General features: G+C 45.1%; 1 protein-coding gene across 4 annotated transcripts in view; it reads left to right on the forward strand.

Moving 5' to 3' along the window:
- The window catches only part of LOC128875378 (teneurin-a), a 770168-nt gene that overhangs the window by 302508 nt on the left and 452307 nt on the right, over positions 1 to 15353 (forward strand). For all 4 annotated transcript variants that reach the window (XM_054120900.1, XM_054120902.1, XM_054120903.1 and 1 more), the window contains exons 5-6: positions 13564 to 13767; positions 14468 to 14635. In XM_054120900.1, the coding sequence (XP_053976875.1) occupies positions 13564 to 13767; positions 14468 to 14635 (372 nt within the window). The remainder of the gene's footprint in view (positions 1 to 13563; positions 13768 to 14467; positions 14636 to 15353) is intronic.

Here is a 15353-nt window from a genome sequence, read left to right on the forward strand (position 1 = left end):
CCATCGCTAATCGAGTAACGACCTGATTATGCCCGGTCAAGAATGTCCGAAATCAGCGACATACTTTGACGCGAGGACTGCAAGCTTTCAGCACTCGCACCTGGCAACATGACCATATATGGTCATGCCCGATTGCCAACAAAGACTATAAAAACAATAACACCTTGTAAAAGAGAGTTCTGAGCACATTTTGAATAAAGTCATTGTTGAGAGCACATCGCTGGAGTTACGATCCTTCGACTCGTCATCGAACACCGGTGAATTCCAATTCTTTAAACGCTCCGAAACCCACGATATCCCAGAATCCTTTAAAAAACACCTGAGGGCACAACATAAGTGTCCATATATTTATGAACGAGGGTGTACGTTCGCTACCACTTAAATGACATTTTATCCGTGGATATCGTATTCACCAAGATACAGTACTGTCTCCTTCAATTCGTGAAATATTCAATTCAATTAATGTCCGAGTCCTCAACGGTCACATAGAGTCCATTCACGAAGTCATTTAGAAACCAATAAACCAATCTCGTCGCGGCGGGTCTAAAACTGTTCCCCGTTGTTGTAAGAAGCAAAATGTTTCGTCCCCGAAGAGTAGCTGTGTCGTCGAGAAGTTCACCTCGATTATTTGTCCACGTTTAATTCCCTTCCCCTAGCGAACCGCGTATCGACGTATCGTCTCGAAACGCCGCGTGTTTTCCAACCAACAACAGAAGAGAATACAAAATAAGAAACAGAGGGGAAACCTCGCGTGCGATGGCAAAAGAAACTTTACTTCCTCTGACCAATGGTATGTTGTACTGCCGACTATTATTACCGCAGGAATAATGCAATACTTCGATACGTATTCCATACTTCCATGTGCTCCACGATGATGATGATGATGATGCCGAGGAAAGTTCAAGTAGAGTTCACGATATGAAGCAGTGTAAAAGGAGGATTTATTTATTTTGTGCTACCATCCACTTTCTTCCTGATTGTTCTTCAAATAAATTCATAATTTATTAATAAATGGCTCCCTTTTAGCAACATTTAGTTGAATTTCAGAAGAACTAACACATTTATCTTCTTTAGTCTTTACGACTGTCGTCATTAATTTCAGGATTCACTTGTTCGGCATCGAAATAGTACCGAATATCTCAGCAGACCGTATAATTTTTGCGAGATATCGAGCGTGCGACGGGTAATAAATTATCGCAGCTATCGGTGAACAACACTCGACAGTACGGCTATCATTTGCAGATTCACAGAAATAGTCGTTCACTCCGGGCGCAGCCAATTGAATTTGGAGCGTAATCAAGGAGGTATTTATTAATTTTCCTGTTGGGTTGCCGCAGTGCAACCTCGCGGTCTATTAAATTATTTTTTCTATTCAATTTTTCTTCAAGAAATTAATTGCAAATATGCATCACCATCATTTTGTCAATATACTTCAGCAAACTGACGATAGTCGCTTCTTGACTCGTTGACCGCAGGCCGATTTTTGCTGGAAATTATAAAAGGAGTAGAGATGTGAACTTAAAAAAAATATCAGCTTATGGGGAACGATAAGGCGGAACTCTTTTATATTTACAGTTTATTCATAGAACTTCTTACTTTTCAATTTTTATTTCTCGAGAACGTATATATATATATGTCATTCGCAGTCAAAGGATTAATATGCATCAGCAAGTTTCCTTACGCACTCGAAGCCGACGCAGGTTTCTCGATTTTCTTTGCCATTAACACACGAAAGAAAATAACACCAAAGTAAAGTTTCCCAGGGAAGGACTAAAATGTTAATTTCTCTGTTACTCCGTTCCACGGTGCCCCAGGCATCGCCAGTGACAGCGTCTGCGTCTCCTGATCCGACGTTTAATTTTCGTCACTGTTGGTTTATCCCCGCTGCGAGCGCGAAACCGCCCTAAAAATGCCCGCACTCCTTTGTTATCTTTCACGGGTCAAGTGGACGTTCGCGACAATTCCCGAAACGACGAATGGCTCGTTAAGCGTCGCGGAAACGACGTCTCTCGCTGGGAAGAACCTTTTCGCCCTCCGAATGCGATTAAACGTTACAGAAACGTTCCTTCCGGGAAGGTTGGTTTCTTACTGCTCTTGGAAGAGACTTTATTGTCGTCGGCATTTTCTGGGGCTTATTTTCAATCACCAGACCTGGGCTTTTTTCTTTCCTCGACAATGGGGCTGTCACGGCGCAGATCGATAAATCTGACGCGATTACTTGGCTAAGTCAAAATGCCACGATGGTTTTACTTCTTATTTTCTTGGGATGGACAGTCTGGATTTTGGCATTTATGACTCACTTGGTTTTGTTTCAGGTATAAAATGGTGTAACTCAATTTAAATCACTTCGAATTTTCATCCTATCTTCCAACTGAACCAAACGTATCTCATTTATTTCTAGCTACTTAATTATAATAGAGGTTTGTAGGGTACCATAGAGGTAGGTTTGTAGTCTTTCTTGTACCATCGCCATGATCACTCCAATTTCATCTACCCTCGCCAATCGTTGTCCTCGAAAGTCTTCATCCGGATGACGGGCGTCGTTCTCGATACCTCCCATGCAAAATCCTCGTTAGAGAACATATTACGTTCCTTAACGGATCATCGACTTATTATGACCCAACGCCAGCAGGGGGACGCGCATCGTTTTCCCCAAAGGTGCGCGCGCCAGCTTTAGGCCTTTCATCAAAGAGCTTGCGGTTTAAGGAGCGGAAGGAAGAGGGAACGAGGTAAAGTAGAAGGCGAAACGAGGAGTGGCCCTTTCAACGGACGACACTTTGCACCTGTTGAAGATACGGCTTCTCCTCCGTTATTTCTTCCATCTTTCTTCCCTACCCTCTCCACTCTGTTCCCTCCCATTTTCTCTTTTTTTTTTCGAAGTCTCACTCCCGCACTGAAAGTGATCTCGAGCCACAGTCGGGGTTACCAGCGAAAACGTCACCCAACTTTCTTTCCCCGACTCGATTCCATTCCATTTGACGTCTCGAAAATTGCTTTTCGATAGCAGGCTCCGTAAACGGCCCCCGTTGTTCCCTATGCATATGACAGTTAGCAAAAAGAGACATTGTGCGTGGTAGCTACAAGCTCTTACGGGGAATTTCCAACCGGGACCTTTATTGTGCGACGATAACCCGCCGCGCTGATATTGGGTGGGAGTCTATTCCGTTCTGTCGCGCGACTCCTAAGCGGACGAGGACCTTTTAGGGTGAGCGATCTCCATTCCTCAGACCTGCAACACAATTCGATACGAGGCTCGGAAGTAATAATACACTTGGTAATTCTATCTATGAACGGGATGCCTATAGGTAATCCGAAATTTGGCAGAAACATAGTGTAGAGATTTTGAGGTAAAATGAACCAAAAAGTCTATCACCGATAGTTGTAAATATGTATTTAGTATTTATGTATATGGGATGAATGATATACTTTCAGCTCGCCTCTGTTCGACGTGCAAGCATCGTTCACGCAAAAGTTCAGAAAGAATGTTCCATATAGGAAAAATATTTATAGTGTCCACGTTTGGTAAAAGAAATTTTAACATCATCTAGTTACCTCTATAGTTTTTTTTATCATTACTAATGTTATATTAAAAAAAAAACTATCAATAAAATATATTTGCTAATGCAACATAAACATATCGAAACATAAATGATATCATTGATATTAGTAGATTCGCAACTTTTATTAGATATTTATTTCTATGAAGGAAGTATCCACATACTTCTGAGCGGGGATGCATATGCAATTCATATTCTATCACTCTTAAGTTGGAGTTCTCGACTCTGAGCAGCTCCAATCCAGACCTATCTCACGATCTCCTGAATCGCTCCAGGTGTGAATGTTTTCCGTTTCGTTTCGCGTCTCAATGATCCTGTTTTCGAGGTCTTCACCGATTAGGTAGGAAAACAAACGAAAACGAAGGAAATTCATTTCGCGGGACGGGGTAGACTTTAAGCGAATCGATAGCCGCCGTTGGCGAGCTTGGAAACACGAATCGATTTTTGCTCGAGCGATGCCCTGTTTGCTCTCTCGCTGTATGCTTTTCCGTATTTATTCGCGTTCCAGCGTAACGTTGTTTCCCTCGATGGACCATGGTCGTAAAATGGATTGTTTAGTAACCGTTCGTAGAAAAATGGACGTAATTTCTTTCCCGCGATGACTGTGTTGTTTAGGTTTTTTGAGGGGGAGGGGGTGGAGAAGTGGGGAGTTTCCACGAGATACGCGTTGTTGGACGCTGGTTGGAATTTTCATTCGATTTTTCGAGCAAACAATTTACGACCCATCAGCTCGAGCCTTACGACTTTCTATATTAAATTTCGAAACGCGAGTCGCCTCGATGAGCCCCTTTCCGCGGACATGTCCTGTTCTCGATGGCTCCCCTACTTCGCAGGGTAAAAGCTTCATATTGATTTAGGCACTGTCGGGAGGGAAAAGCTAGTTTCGAACCACGTCGATAGTATTCAAATTTCGTGAATCCATATTTGTCGTGGACGAACGGGGGAACATTGTTGTAGTTGGAACCTCTAGTCCGATTGAATTTAATATATGTATTTCAGTTAAGTTCTATATATAAACGAGTTACACCACTTCGATCGTTTCAAAAAATCGATTTTCTTTTTCGCTTAAGGTATCTCTTTATGTATACGAAAATGATATGACGTTAATTACCAATCGATTGTAACCCCTTAAAGTGTACACAATATAATCTTCGTTCATCTCTTCTACAAACTTACAAAATTATCTAATTATTGTAATAATTCATGCTGGTTCTTCCAGCGAAAGGATTTTGTTTTCTACTAAATTCAGCGAATATCCGAATCACGAACAAATTCGTGGAATATGAGCAATTTGCTGTAACCCCGATCTATCTTCTGATCGTCATATTTCATCGCGACCCTCGTCGAGTGGCCCGTGTTCGTTAGCCGAAACGCATAAAATTACCAGCGCTTCAAATTAATTGTCGAGCTGCGCGATCGAAGGGAGTTCAGACGTAACACTATACACGAGTAATTGGGGGAGTTTGTTGGGCACGGCAGATTTCGCGAATCGGGATTAGATTAGATCCTCATTTTCGCCTGAGCCATGGGTAGTCAGAATTTCTAACTGGATGAATACCAAGTATATTTCTAACTATCCAATATCGCTGGTACGTTTGCTGTGGTAAGTGGTAAACCTATAAGCATGGGAGGTATAGGTTTGCTTGCGGTAATTGGGCTGTAATCCAGTTTATAAGTGGAGTGTGTAAGTCTTACTTCCTCAGTGTAATATTACAAGTATTTGTGTTTAAAACTACTTGGATAGGTAAACTATCCAACAATGTGCACCGCCGTGTAATTTAATGGCTGGTAGTCCTAGAAATTGATACCTGTGGAATAGCTGTGTTTATGTTTAGTTCTGAATGACTGGGTTCTGTGCTATTACATACCGTCAAACCTATCTAGGCATCATCATCATTGCCTTAACATTCCTACAAAAAGTCTCGAGTACGACACGATACGTAAAGCACATTTGAAGAACTAAATCCTACTTTGAAAACTACTCCTTAGCTGGCCTAATTTCTGGGACCAGAAGTCACTCCGCAAATAGTCCAGCAATCCATCCTCAAAGGATGACCTGAATCCGGAATTGGACACTTCTTGCGACACCTTCTCCGAAATTCATGGCCTGGCAATGGTCCTCGAAAAACGCAGTGGCATTTGCATGGCGGTCGCCTTTGGAATTCCCGACGAAATCGATGCGACCGCGCACGAAATTGCACGCGGCGTGTCGTACGAACTGAGAATTAACGGAAGCTTGCGAGGAACTTTTCCGCAAGCTCCATCGACTGCAGAAGGCAACAGTGAAGGTGCATTCGATGACCGAGCGAGCGCACAGTGCGCTGCCATGGCAACCATCCCCTACAAACAAAATCCACCCCCGACGCGGAGGCTGCGACAGGTCTCTCCTCGTGTCACCCGCTGCGCGTTCAATCGCTGCAAAAGAAGTCCTCGTTCGAAGAAACTCCTAGTCTGCGAATCCCAACGCCTGGAGGTCCACCCCGGGAACAATCCTTTCGGTTGTTTCGGGATCCCCAACAACGTCATCGAAAACATAGGGTTAGGATTTGTGGAGGATTCGAGGGGGCGAGGATGTAGAGCGCGGTAGCTCTTCGGGTATTAGGCTTAAGCCACTTTCCCACGTGAGCAACACGCGGGACACGCTTGAGGCATCTGTAGTTGGCTGCTTTTCTAAGAAAGAGGAAACTAGTCCCAAGGGTGCTTTGAACTAGTCATCGCGGGTACGAGGATGTGTCCTCAGAGGCAACGTAGGAAGGGTTCGACGCCTTAGGAGGCTGGCGATGTGTAGACTGATAGACTAGAGGCTGGGTGGTTACAGGCAATAAGTAGAGTTGAAATTCCTCTGGACTTTCAAGAGTTGATAAAAAAAAACAAAATATCCAAAGTTATACAAGGCATACTTCCTTACTCTTTCTCCGTCACCTTTGAAAACAACGAACGCCTCGCTGATGAATAGCCACTTCGTCGAGGGGTTGGTCTTCTAATCGCTGGTAGCGTCCCATCGAAGACGAAATTAAAGACAAATGGATTGTCAGCCGTATTTCATCGGGTTTGATATAAGCGTCGGTTCGTCGACGGGCCACACGGGCTGGGACGAAAAAAATGTCGGGCGAAGCACGACGATAAATCGAAGCTCGACACGACCCGACGTCGAGCGTTATTTGTTTCGATCAACGGACGCCAGGGACGCGTACGTAAATACGGCGCCGTAATTGACAGATTTCGACGGGCGCTCGCAAGATTGTCAGAAACAAATAAAAGGCAAACAGAGCGGTGCGGCGGGGTCTTGTTCGCGCGGGGGGAGAGGACATTGTTCTGAGATACTCGGCCAGCGTTGGGCGTGTACAAAGGGTAAACAACGAACCAATATTTCCAATCAACAGCGAAGCGCACAATAAACTCCCCGTGGCGCGGCGTACCCGGAATCAAAGCGATTCTATGGGCTGGTCACGCAGCGAATACCGGACGGAACACTATTATTTTTCTCCGTCCGTGGACCCCGCAGCAGGCCGATTTAGTTTTCAACCGGAAGTGTGACCGACGCGAGAGCCTGCTCGGCTATCGATTTTATTACCTGACGCGCTGGGAACGAGCGCGTCACCGTTACACGCCCGACGCGACAATACGCGACACGTGACACCGTGGGATAAAGAATAACCGTGGACAGAATGACGAAGAAAAAAAAAGGCACGGCAGAGACCAGGACCGCGGTATCAAATAGTCCCGTCGTTTGTTCGCGCGCGACGCGACATCGAGTGCTCGTTAGTGACCAGCCAATGAAGAACAAGAGCCTCGAATGATGTCCCGACGTTTTTGAATACCGACGTGTTACCGTTGGAGAATGAATTTAGCAGTGGTATCGAGGATTTACCGATAAGGTGATTAAGTTGCTAGGAGATTCAGTATTGAAAGGTTTAAGGTACTGGGTAGGCATGTAGGTTTGTGGATGCCAAGTCCAGGAATTTTTCCTAAAAGGTCTATGAATGGATATGCAAGTAATAGAAGCGTGTGCCTTTTGGTTATTGTGGACAGGGGCATTAGAGTACGCTAAGACACGTATCAATCGTTCGTATTACAGTTATCGTTGTATACAGGATTCGGAGTAAGCTTAATGTATCCATGCTATAATGACAGAGTGGGTTATGGTAAAATGATACCCTACGACATCATTACATTACATCCTATCGGTCACTGTACTTGAGTGCTAAGTAAGGCAATCCTATCGATCCCTTGCTTTAGCCCTCAGATACGGTGGTAACAGTCGATGTTCAGTGTCCTTACAAGAACGTATCTAGAAGCACATATAGACTTTGCGTGCATTAGAGACATGTTCAAGTCACAGTCCCAACATGGGACTTGTACTGCAAGTAGCATTCTGCGTTGACCCATCATCTGTATCCAATCTTAGCTTCATCCATGTGTCGTATGCGTGCGAAACCCGCAATGGTATAAATGTATACCATATCCAATATGTGCGTGCGCGTCGTATGGAAGGGGAAGAGACCGAGGAGCTCCGATCTGCGAGTCGACGAACAATCGACATCGTTAGATTTTTAGCAGTCAATGAGAGCGCGACACGCAATCACCTGTGTATTACTTGTACAATCAAACCATTCGTACGATCCAAGTTCTTTTCTAAATGAATACGGGCTTTACACATGCGTCCCTTGATCCTTGACATCAACCTATCCTACCTATCCAGCGTATTCCCCGTCACGTCTCCCTAACCAAACACACCCGCTAAGAAGAACCAGCTGAAAAGTTTCCGTCTTCCCTTCGGTCCATCCACGCGTCGAATGCGGTGATCCCAGCGGCGCGAATTAGAAAATCCAATCTATAGAAACGCGGGTACGAAATTGCGGGAACGAAGCGTAAGAAACGCGACGAGGGAAGTCGCCGACGCAGGCGGAGGCGAGCCGGCGGAAGAAGTGGAGGAAAGCTCGGAGGAGTGGTTCGAGGAGCCATGCGAAGGAGAGTTTGAAGGGAGAGAAGAGGGCATAACACAATTACATGCGGGGTTGAAGCCGGGCCGAGCTTGCTCTCGGCGGCACGACCTTCCGGCTAAGGCTGGGGCGAGGGAAAGAGCCCAACGGTGGGTGGCAAGATTGAATATGAAAGTTTAATGCGAGCAATATCAGCTCCGCTGCCCCTGCCCTCGGCTGCTCGCTCTCTCAGACGTCTCGACTATCGGCTGCCCATCTTGGCCGTATCTCTCTTTATATCGTGGCCGCACTCGCAACGCCCGCGTCCCTGTTTCTTCTGGAGATTCCGCTTCACAGAAGTGCCCCGGCCGGAAAGCGCTTCCGATCTTTGATGTCGCGGGGGATGTCTGTTTCGTTGTCGCGACCCTGGCCTCGTGTGGGAATCTCCTCGTCCTCCCGACAGGAAGATACCGATCGACGTCCACTCGAGTCCCTGTGAGACGAGATGAACTGGGCGCTTTGAAATCCCTCTCAGTCGTCGAACACGGACCACGGCATTCTTGGTTCGAGACATCGACTGCTTACGAATAGGTATCGGAATTGTGGCGCGAATGACTCGATCGAAGATGTAGTGGTTACGTTTTTAAGTAGGTTTTTACTAGAACCCCGTTCAATTACCTATTGGAGGATAGTAAGCATAGGAAACAGGCAATGAAGGACTATTTCTTGACGTCAGATTTATTAAGCCCTCAAAATAGATACCTAAAGGAATTCCAAGAGAAGAAATCGGTTCTAAACGTTCTGCAGAGCCTAGCGAACATAAATCATGTCCTAGTTCCGCTACATACAGTCGTTTGATCTCTATCGATATTTCGATGAGCATAGGAAACAACTGTCAAGAGATCGAGCTAAGTTTGATAATTGTCACTGATTAACCTTTGCAGTGTACTTCTGCGTGTGGGAATATTTACTATAATTAAACGTTTGTTTTACTACAAAAACAAATGTATGGAGAATATATGTACAACGTATACAAGGACCTCCAACATTTTTGGGAGACCCTGTATAAGAATTATTATTTATATTAAGAATACAATACGGTTGTAGTAGAAAGAACAAATTCGCTCGATCTCAACATCTCCGAATTCTGCCTGTTCGCGGCCGCTCGCACACCTTTTCTACTTATGCTCGCTCTCTCGCTCCCTCTGGCGCTCATTACTAACTCATCGTATCACTCGCTCCCGTCATAACGCGCGTATTTACAAAACCTATAACATCAGTATTTTATTATTTCATTATACCCCAGTTCCAGTACTGTGTCTATGAACGTCTGTTCTCCAACGGAGGTGTAGTGGATCGGTGCAATCCTCGCTCTGAGAGTCCTCTAGCATCCCCTGAAAGAAACCCTCGTGTATTTCTAGGCAGGACAGATTTGTCAGGTAGGAATCAGAGTCGAATTGCGGACTAAAAACAGTGGCCTGGAATTTGGGAGGAGGTAAAAATAGGTTAGTGACCTGAGTATAGAAGAGGATAGGTCGCCAAATAGGACGAAGAAAGATAGAAATTGGATCGATGACCGAATTGTGTGGCACTTAAGAGGTGGAGCAGAGTGATCTCGGTTGGAAGAACATAAGTTTCGAGGAGGACAGCGAGTGTGAACCGGAGAAAGAAAGAAATCACAACATTCCAGACGTTGGGAGTCTGCTGAGGATGGATCACGAGAAGGGATAAAGAGGAGAAAGAGGAGTGAGACAATAATAGGAAGAGAACACTGATCGTACAGCAGTGGCTGTCAAGGAATGAAGAATGTGCATCAAAAAAATGAATATCAAGGAATTATAGTCGTGGAACAAAGAAAGGAAAATGAAAAACGAAGAATGAAAATATATAGCGCTTATAGCGAAGTCGTACATGTTGTATCAAAATCCTTGCATACCTCCAGCACACTCGAAACCTTTTTTTGGGGGGAAATGAAGCCTCGCTCGGAAAAATCTCTATTCCACAATTTCGTTACAGTTTTGTGCAAAAAGTTTCTCCGTGTCCGTACGTACCAGGAATTTTTGTAGGATTCCTACCCACTGTCCAGTCACGTTCAGTCCCTTCCTCCCATGGTCGATAATTCGGCGACGGTGAACAAGCAATTAGAAGAACAGAGAAACGAAATGGGGACGTTGATTACCGTTTACACCGGGAAAGATAATTATCAATTAAAAACTAACTTTCGTGAGATATTTTGCTTGCGGATGGAATTCACGGTCTCGCTAAGGCGTTTAGCGACTGTGCCTTCGGCTATTTGTAAAACTTTCCTCATTAATTACCGACAAGATTCAATCCCCTCGTCTCTTCCATATTAACCCCGTAACCCCCCGCGCCTCCATCTTTTCCTGCCATCGTTCTACCCCTTTGTCCTTCGCCGCGGAAGGAAGTTTAATAGTGAATTAGATCGCGCGTTCTTCCAACGAGCAATTATCTGCCAATTAACAAGACGGATATCGCGTCGCCTTTTCCGCCGTGTCACGTTATCAACCAGCAATGAGCGAGCACTATCTGGAAAAATTATTCAAAGGGTCGAGGCGTTGTTTTCTAGAAGTCAACTTCCGTTACGCGTCGTCGCACCGTGGCGCTGCTTCCGTCTGCCCAAGCTCCAATTATGTGCTAACGCTACCAGTAGAACTGTCTGCCTTCAAAATCGTATTTGAATTTAATATCAACAGACGTTAACGTATATTTTGGTAAATGTTGTATTAGTGGGGACCGGAAAGTCGTCTTTTTACATTAAATTCAAACAGACAAATTTTTTAACAAGTTTTTATTTATAATTCGTACTGTAATTACCATCGTTATCAACCGTCTTTCTAAATTTTCAAATTTCTTGCCACTTAGAAAACGTTGTAGCGATCGGAATAAATAAAAATCTGATGGCCCAATATCGGGCGAATATGGTGGGTGATGTGAAGTAAATTTGAGATTTATTATTTAAAAAATGATAGCCTGTACACTCATACACGATATTTCAATGCCAAAAGGCTCTGGTCTCTGTATCCAGTCATTCTTTCCACGCATAGAACAATATCTAGACAACTTTGATCCCCCCGAACCGATAAAAGCCAACTCTTCGAGCGTTTGAAAGGTATTCCGCAGTCCATGCCGCGGGCCGGTAAAGGTATATTTTCCAAAAATGAAACTAGATTCCGATCAGCGATTGCAAGTCATTCCAATCTTCTCCGAATCGTTGCTCGCCGGCTGGCACGGTCGCTCAACACCCGTCATCATCACGGACCGTTGCATCCTGTTTACGCGCACGCATCCTGCTCGCAACGGCTTACCGATTGGCTGTGACGATCGTCCGTTCGCCTTCACCGTGAACGGTCCGTCATGACGGAATATTCTTGTCGACGATGCCCGACGTTCCGTGACGCGGGAATGACAGCGCGCGCAGCTCGATCCAGTCTCCGTTCAGGGACACCCCCGTGCTTGGCATTCGGGTCACACGGTTCAACAGACGCAATTGCAGTTTCATTTCGAGCAGACCGTGGGTTAAGCGTATCCCCGTTCGTTGCCAGTGGTTCGGAAACTTCTGAAAACTCTGACTCACTATTTGCCGTCGTTTGGCGCTTTCTCTCTAGCTCTGTCAGGGCGCAGCGAACGATGTGGCTCTGGTTGTCGAATTTGTGTCACGGTTAGAATAACACGATCGTGTCTGCAGGGACGCTGGTGCAATGGAAACGTATCGTTTGACGAACAAGTCTTGGGTGTCCAACACGAGTATTTACTAGGGAATTTAGGTATTGACTCTCCCTTCGAATCTGCGAGTCGTCTGAAACGATTTGACACGAGGCAGAGCCTAGATATTTATTATATTTCTAAAAGCACGCATCGATCGCACAAACGCTGGCATGTGCCAGAAGGTTAAAAGGCTGGCCGAGGTAATGCGCGACTAAAACGTTGGGAGCAAACGCATTAAGTGCTCCAAAGCGTCTTCTGCGCCACTTCTCGAGACAGACTCGACGCTGTAGTCGTCTCGGCTCGCAGCTCGTCTTGCTGCAGCAGTGTAAACACACCCCAATGAGAACTGGGTAGCGGGAACGACTGCTCCTAAGCGGCTGGAGGAGTTCAGCCGCCCACGCGGTAGACAACTTAAACAAATGCGGGTCAGGGCAACGACGCGCATCGAAGTGCTCGGGTCCGAAAGAAAACCTGGAAAGAATGGCGATGGCTGTCCAAAGACTTCCAGCAGTAAAACGAAATGATAGCTGTATCGTCGGAACATGCCACTCTCGTGATGACTGCGGAAGACACGTGACGGTTGCGTGTTTGCTAGCCTACTCGCGTAGAGCTGGGTTGGTGAGACGTGGAGCGGAATGACCTCGCAGATAGGTGTTCCGAAACGCGATGAAATCCGGAATTACTGATTCCCCTCGTTGCTCTCTGGGTTTATGACACCCAGTCGATCTTGAACAATCGTATTTGCGTCGCGTTCGGCATATCGAGGTCCCGTTGAATGGCAGACGATCTGATGACAATACGGATACAGATGCGTTAGCGCGAGTTTCACGGGTCTGGGTGATGAGGTAATGGGCGTAGAAAGAGGATCCAGGAAATTGAAGTAATGGATATGTTTTCGATGAGGTTTGGAGTCTGTTGATGGTGAAGTCAGGATTTGAGAGAAATGGAAAAAGTAGGAGTCGTAGCAATGTAGAATCTAGCTCACACTGAAAGAATCCTCTCTAACTCATTGGATGACGTGTTCTAAGTGAAATATAATTCATAAACTAAAAGATGTGGGTTTGATGAGAAATTTAAGACATCGTTCTTTTTAGACATTCCTAACTTCGTTAATATTCGAAATTCAACAAAATCCTTTGGCAGATATATCTTCAAAGGTCTATGTTTTAAGAAAATGTAAAAAAAAACTAGATTTTTTTAAAGTTCTAGACTACATAGAATACCCTCTTAAATCGATCATATCTCTCTACGTGATGCATTCCAAAAATCTTCCACGAAATTCAACTCGCATTTAAATTTATCTGTAATGTCGAAACCTGTTTATCGATGTTCAAATCAAGTAAAATTTGCTTGCGCAGGTGTGGGTGACCGATCGTACCGCACTGGTTCAGACACAGAGGGTGCCGCGACCACCGACAATCCGACGACGCCGTTCCCGACGCCGCCGCCAACTTTGACGCCGAATCATCGTCAGGCATCGCCGTTTCCCCTCGAGAGCACCAACTCTCGTCGACATCATTACAACGGGAGCATATCATCGGAGAGATCCCGCAACGGTAACGGTACGGAGTTAATTAGCGCCGCGAGCGGGTTTCGCTCGCTGACGCGCAAGATGATACTCATAAACGCTGCAAGACGAATACCGTTGTTACGTCGCGTTACAAGTTACGCCAACCACCGTGCAGGCTCGATTAATGCAGGGGAAACGGTCGCTGCCGGTTCGAAATAACATTTGTGCAGCCGTGTCTTCTGGCCTTGTAAATATTAACCATCCGCTCCGCATCGACGACGGTTGATATTATAGCGTCGCTGCGGCGGAAATCGCGGTGGAACAGGGACCCGTTTTTGGCTAGGAAAAACATGTCGACATCGTGGAAATTTGGTTTACGGTGGGAATCATCATCTTTCACTACTTACATCACTAACATCACTTTGGCAATTTCAAAAAATTACGTATAACGAATGGAGGATAAACAACCATTCATTCGTAACAATGTCATCCAATTTTTCTCTCGTTTCGTTGCATGTATACGGGATGGTCCACGCAACGTGTGCACCTTTTGTAACGTCCAAAATATGCTTATAGTCGATTAGAGATTAGAGATGAACGACTGTGATTCGATGGCCACGATGCAAGGAATTACAACGTAATTATTTATTTTAATATTTTACTTTAGAGGGAACGTAGATTTTCTTGTTACGAGCTTGAGAAAACGTTTCGATGCTTTCGAAGTTATTGAAAAATTTCTTTCACTGTCATAGGTGAAACGGTGTATGCGGCGCCATCGAAAAAGGCGAACACTGGCGGTGGCACCCTGGGGCGAAGAACACGTCGAGGTCATGCGAGTGCTTTGAGCAGCAGCTCCACGGCGAGCGACCGTTCGGAAACTGTCTTCCCCGACGAGCACTCTCGCATGCATCTCACCAATGGTAAGTTAGGTTGAACACCAGAGATGGGGAGAATTCTCATCCTGACAGAAAATATCAAATAACCACAAGAAAACAATAATCTTTCGGTCAGTAAAAATTGAAATTATTGTCTCGTCTTTCTACTTATTCTATAATTATTATTTTATCTTTGTATTTACTTTTCGATCAATAAAAATCTGAAATTATTCAGTAAAAATTCCAGTCTGAATTATAAAATTATTATTTCCCTTTTCGTATTTTTATCCGTCATTCGTTATTCGAAGAAAATTCTGCCCACCTCCGCTGAACACTTCCGTCTCACCTACTTCGCAATTTCTCGCGCCATTCTCATCGTCTTTCACCGCATCTTTTGCATTTGTTTTCTCATAGCATGCGGCTCGTTGCATCGAGTTCTCCGTGTAATTAGGCGATAAAACAACGGACTCGCAGATTCGAAAAGCAGTTTTCGATACGCTCGGAAACTCCAAGGATGAATTTATCGATTGCCGTGAGCGCACCGGTCCCGGGAAATCGCAACGTAAAATTTCCCGCGGAGCGATAAGTTAACGATCCGTGCCTCAAATACGATTACCGGACTAACAGGATTACCGGCTGGTATCGAGCCCCTGGCCGGAGTTAAATCAGGTTTCGTGTAAACGTGTTCCTCGTTAAAAGCTTAATATTAATAGGCACTCCCTGCACAGAAGGATCTCCGGTTTCCACGATGCTTTGTTCGATA

This window comes from Hylaeus volcanicus, chromosome 4 (assembly GCF_026283585.1).
Source record: "Hylaeus volcanicus isolate JK05 chromosome 4, UHH_iyHylVolc1.0_haploid, whole genome shotgun sequence".
NCBI classification, from domain to species: Eukaryota; Metazoa; Arthropoda; class Insecta; order Hymenoptera; family Colletidae; genus Hylaeus; species Hylaeus volcanicus.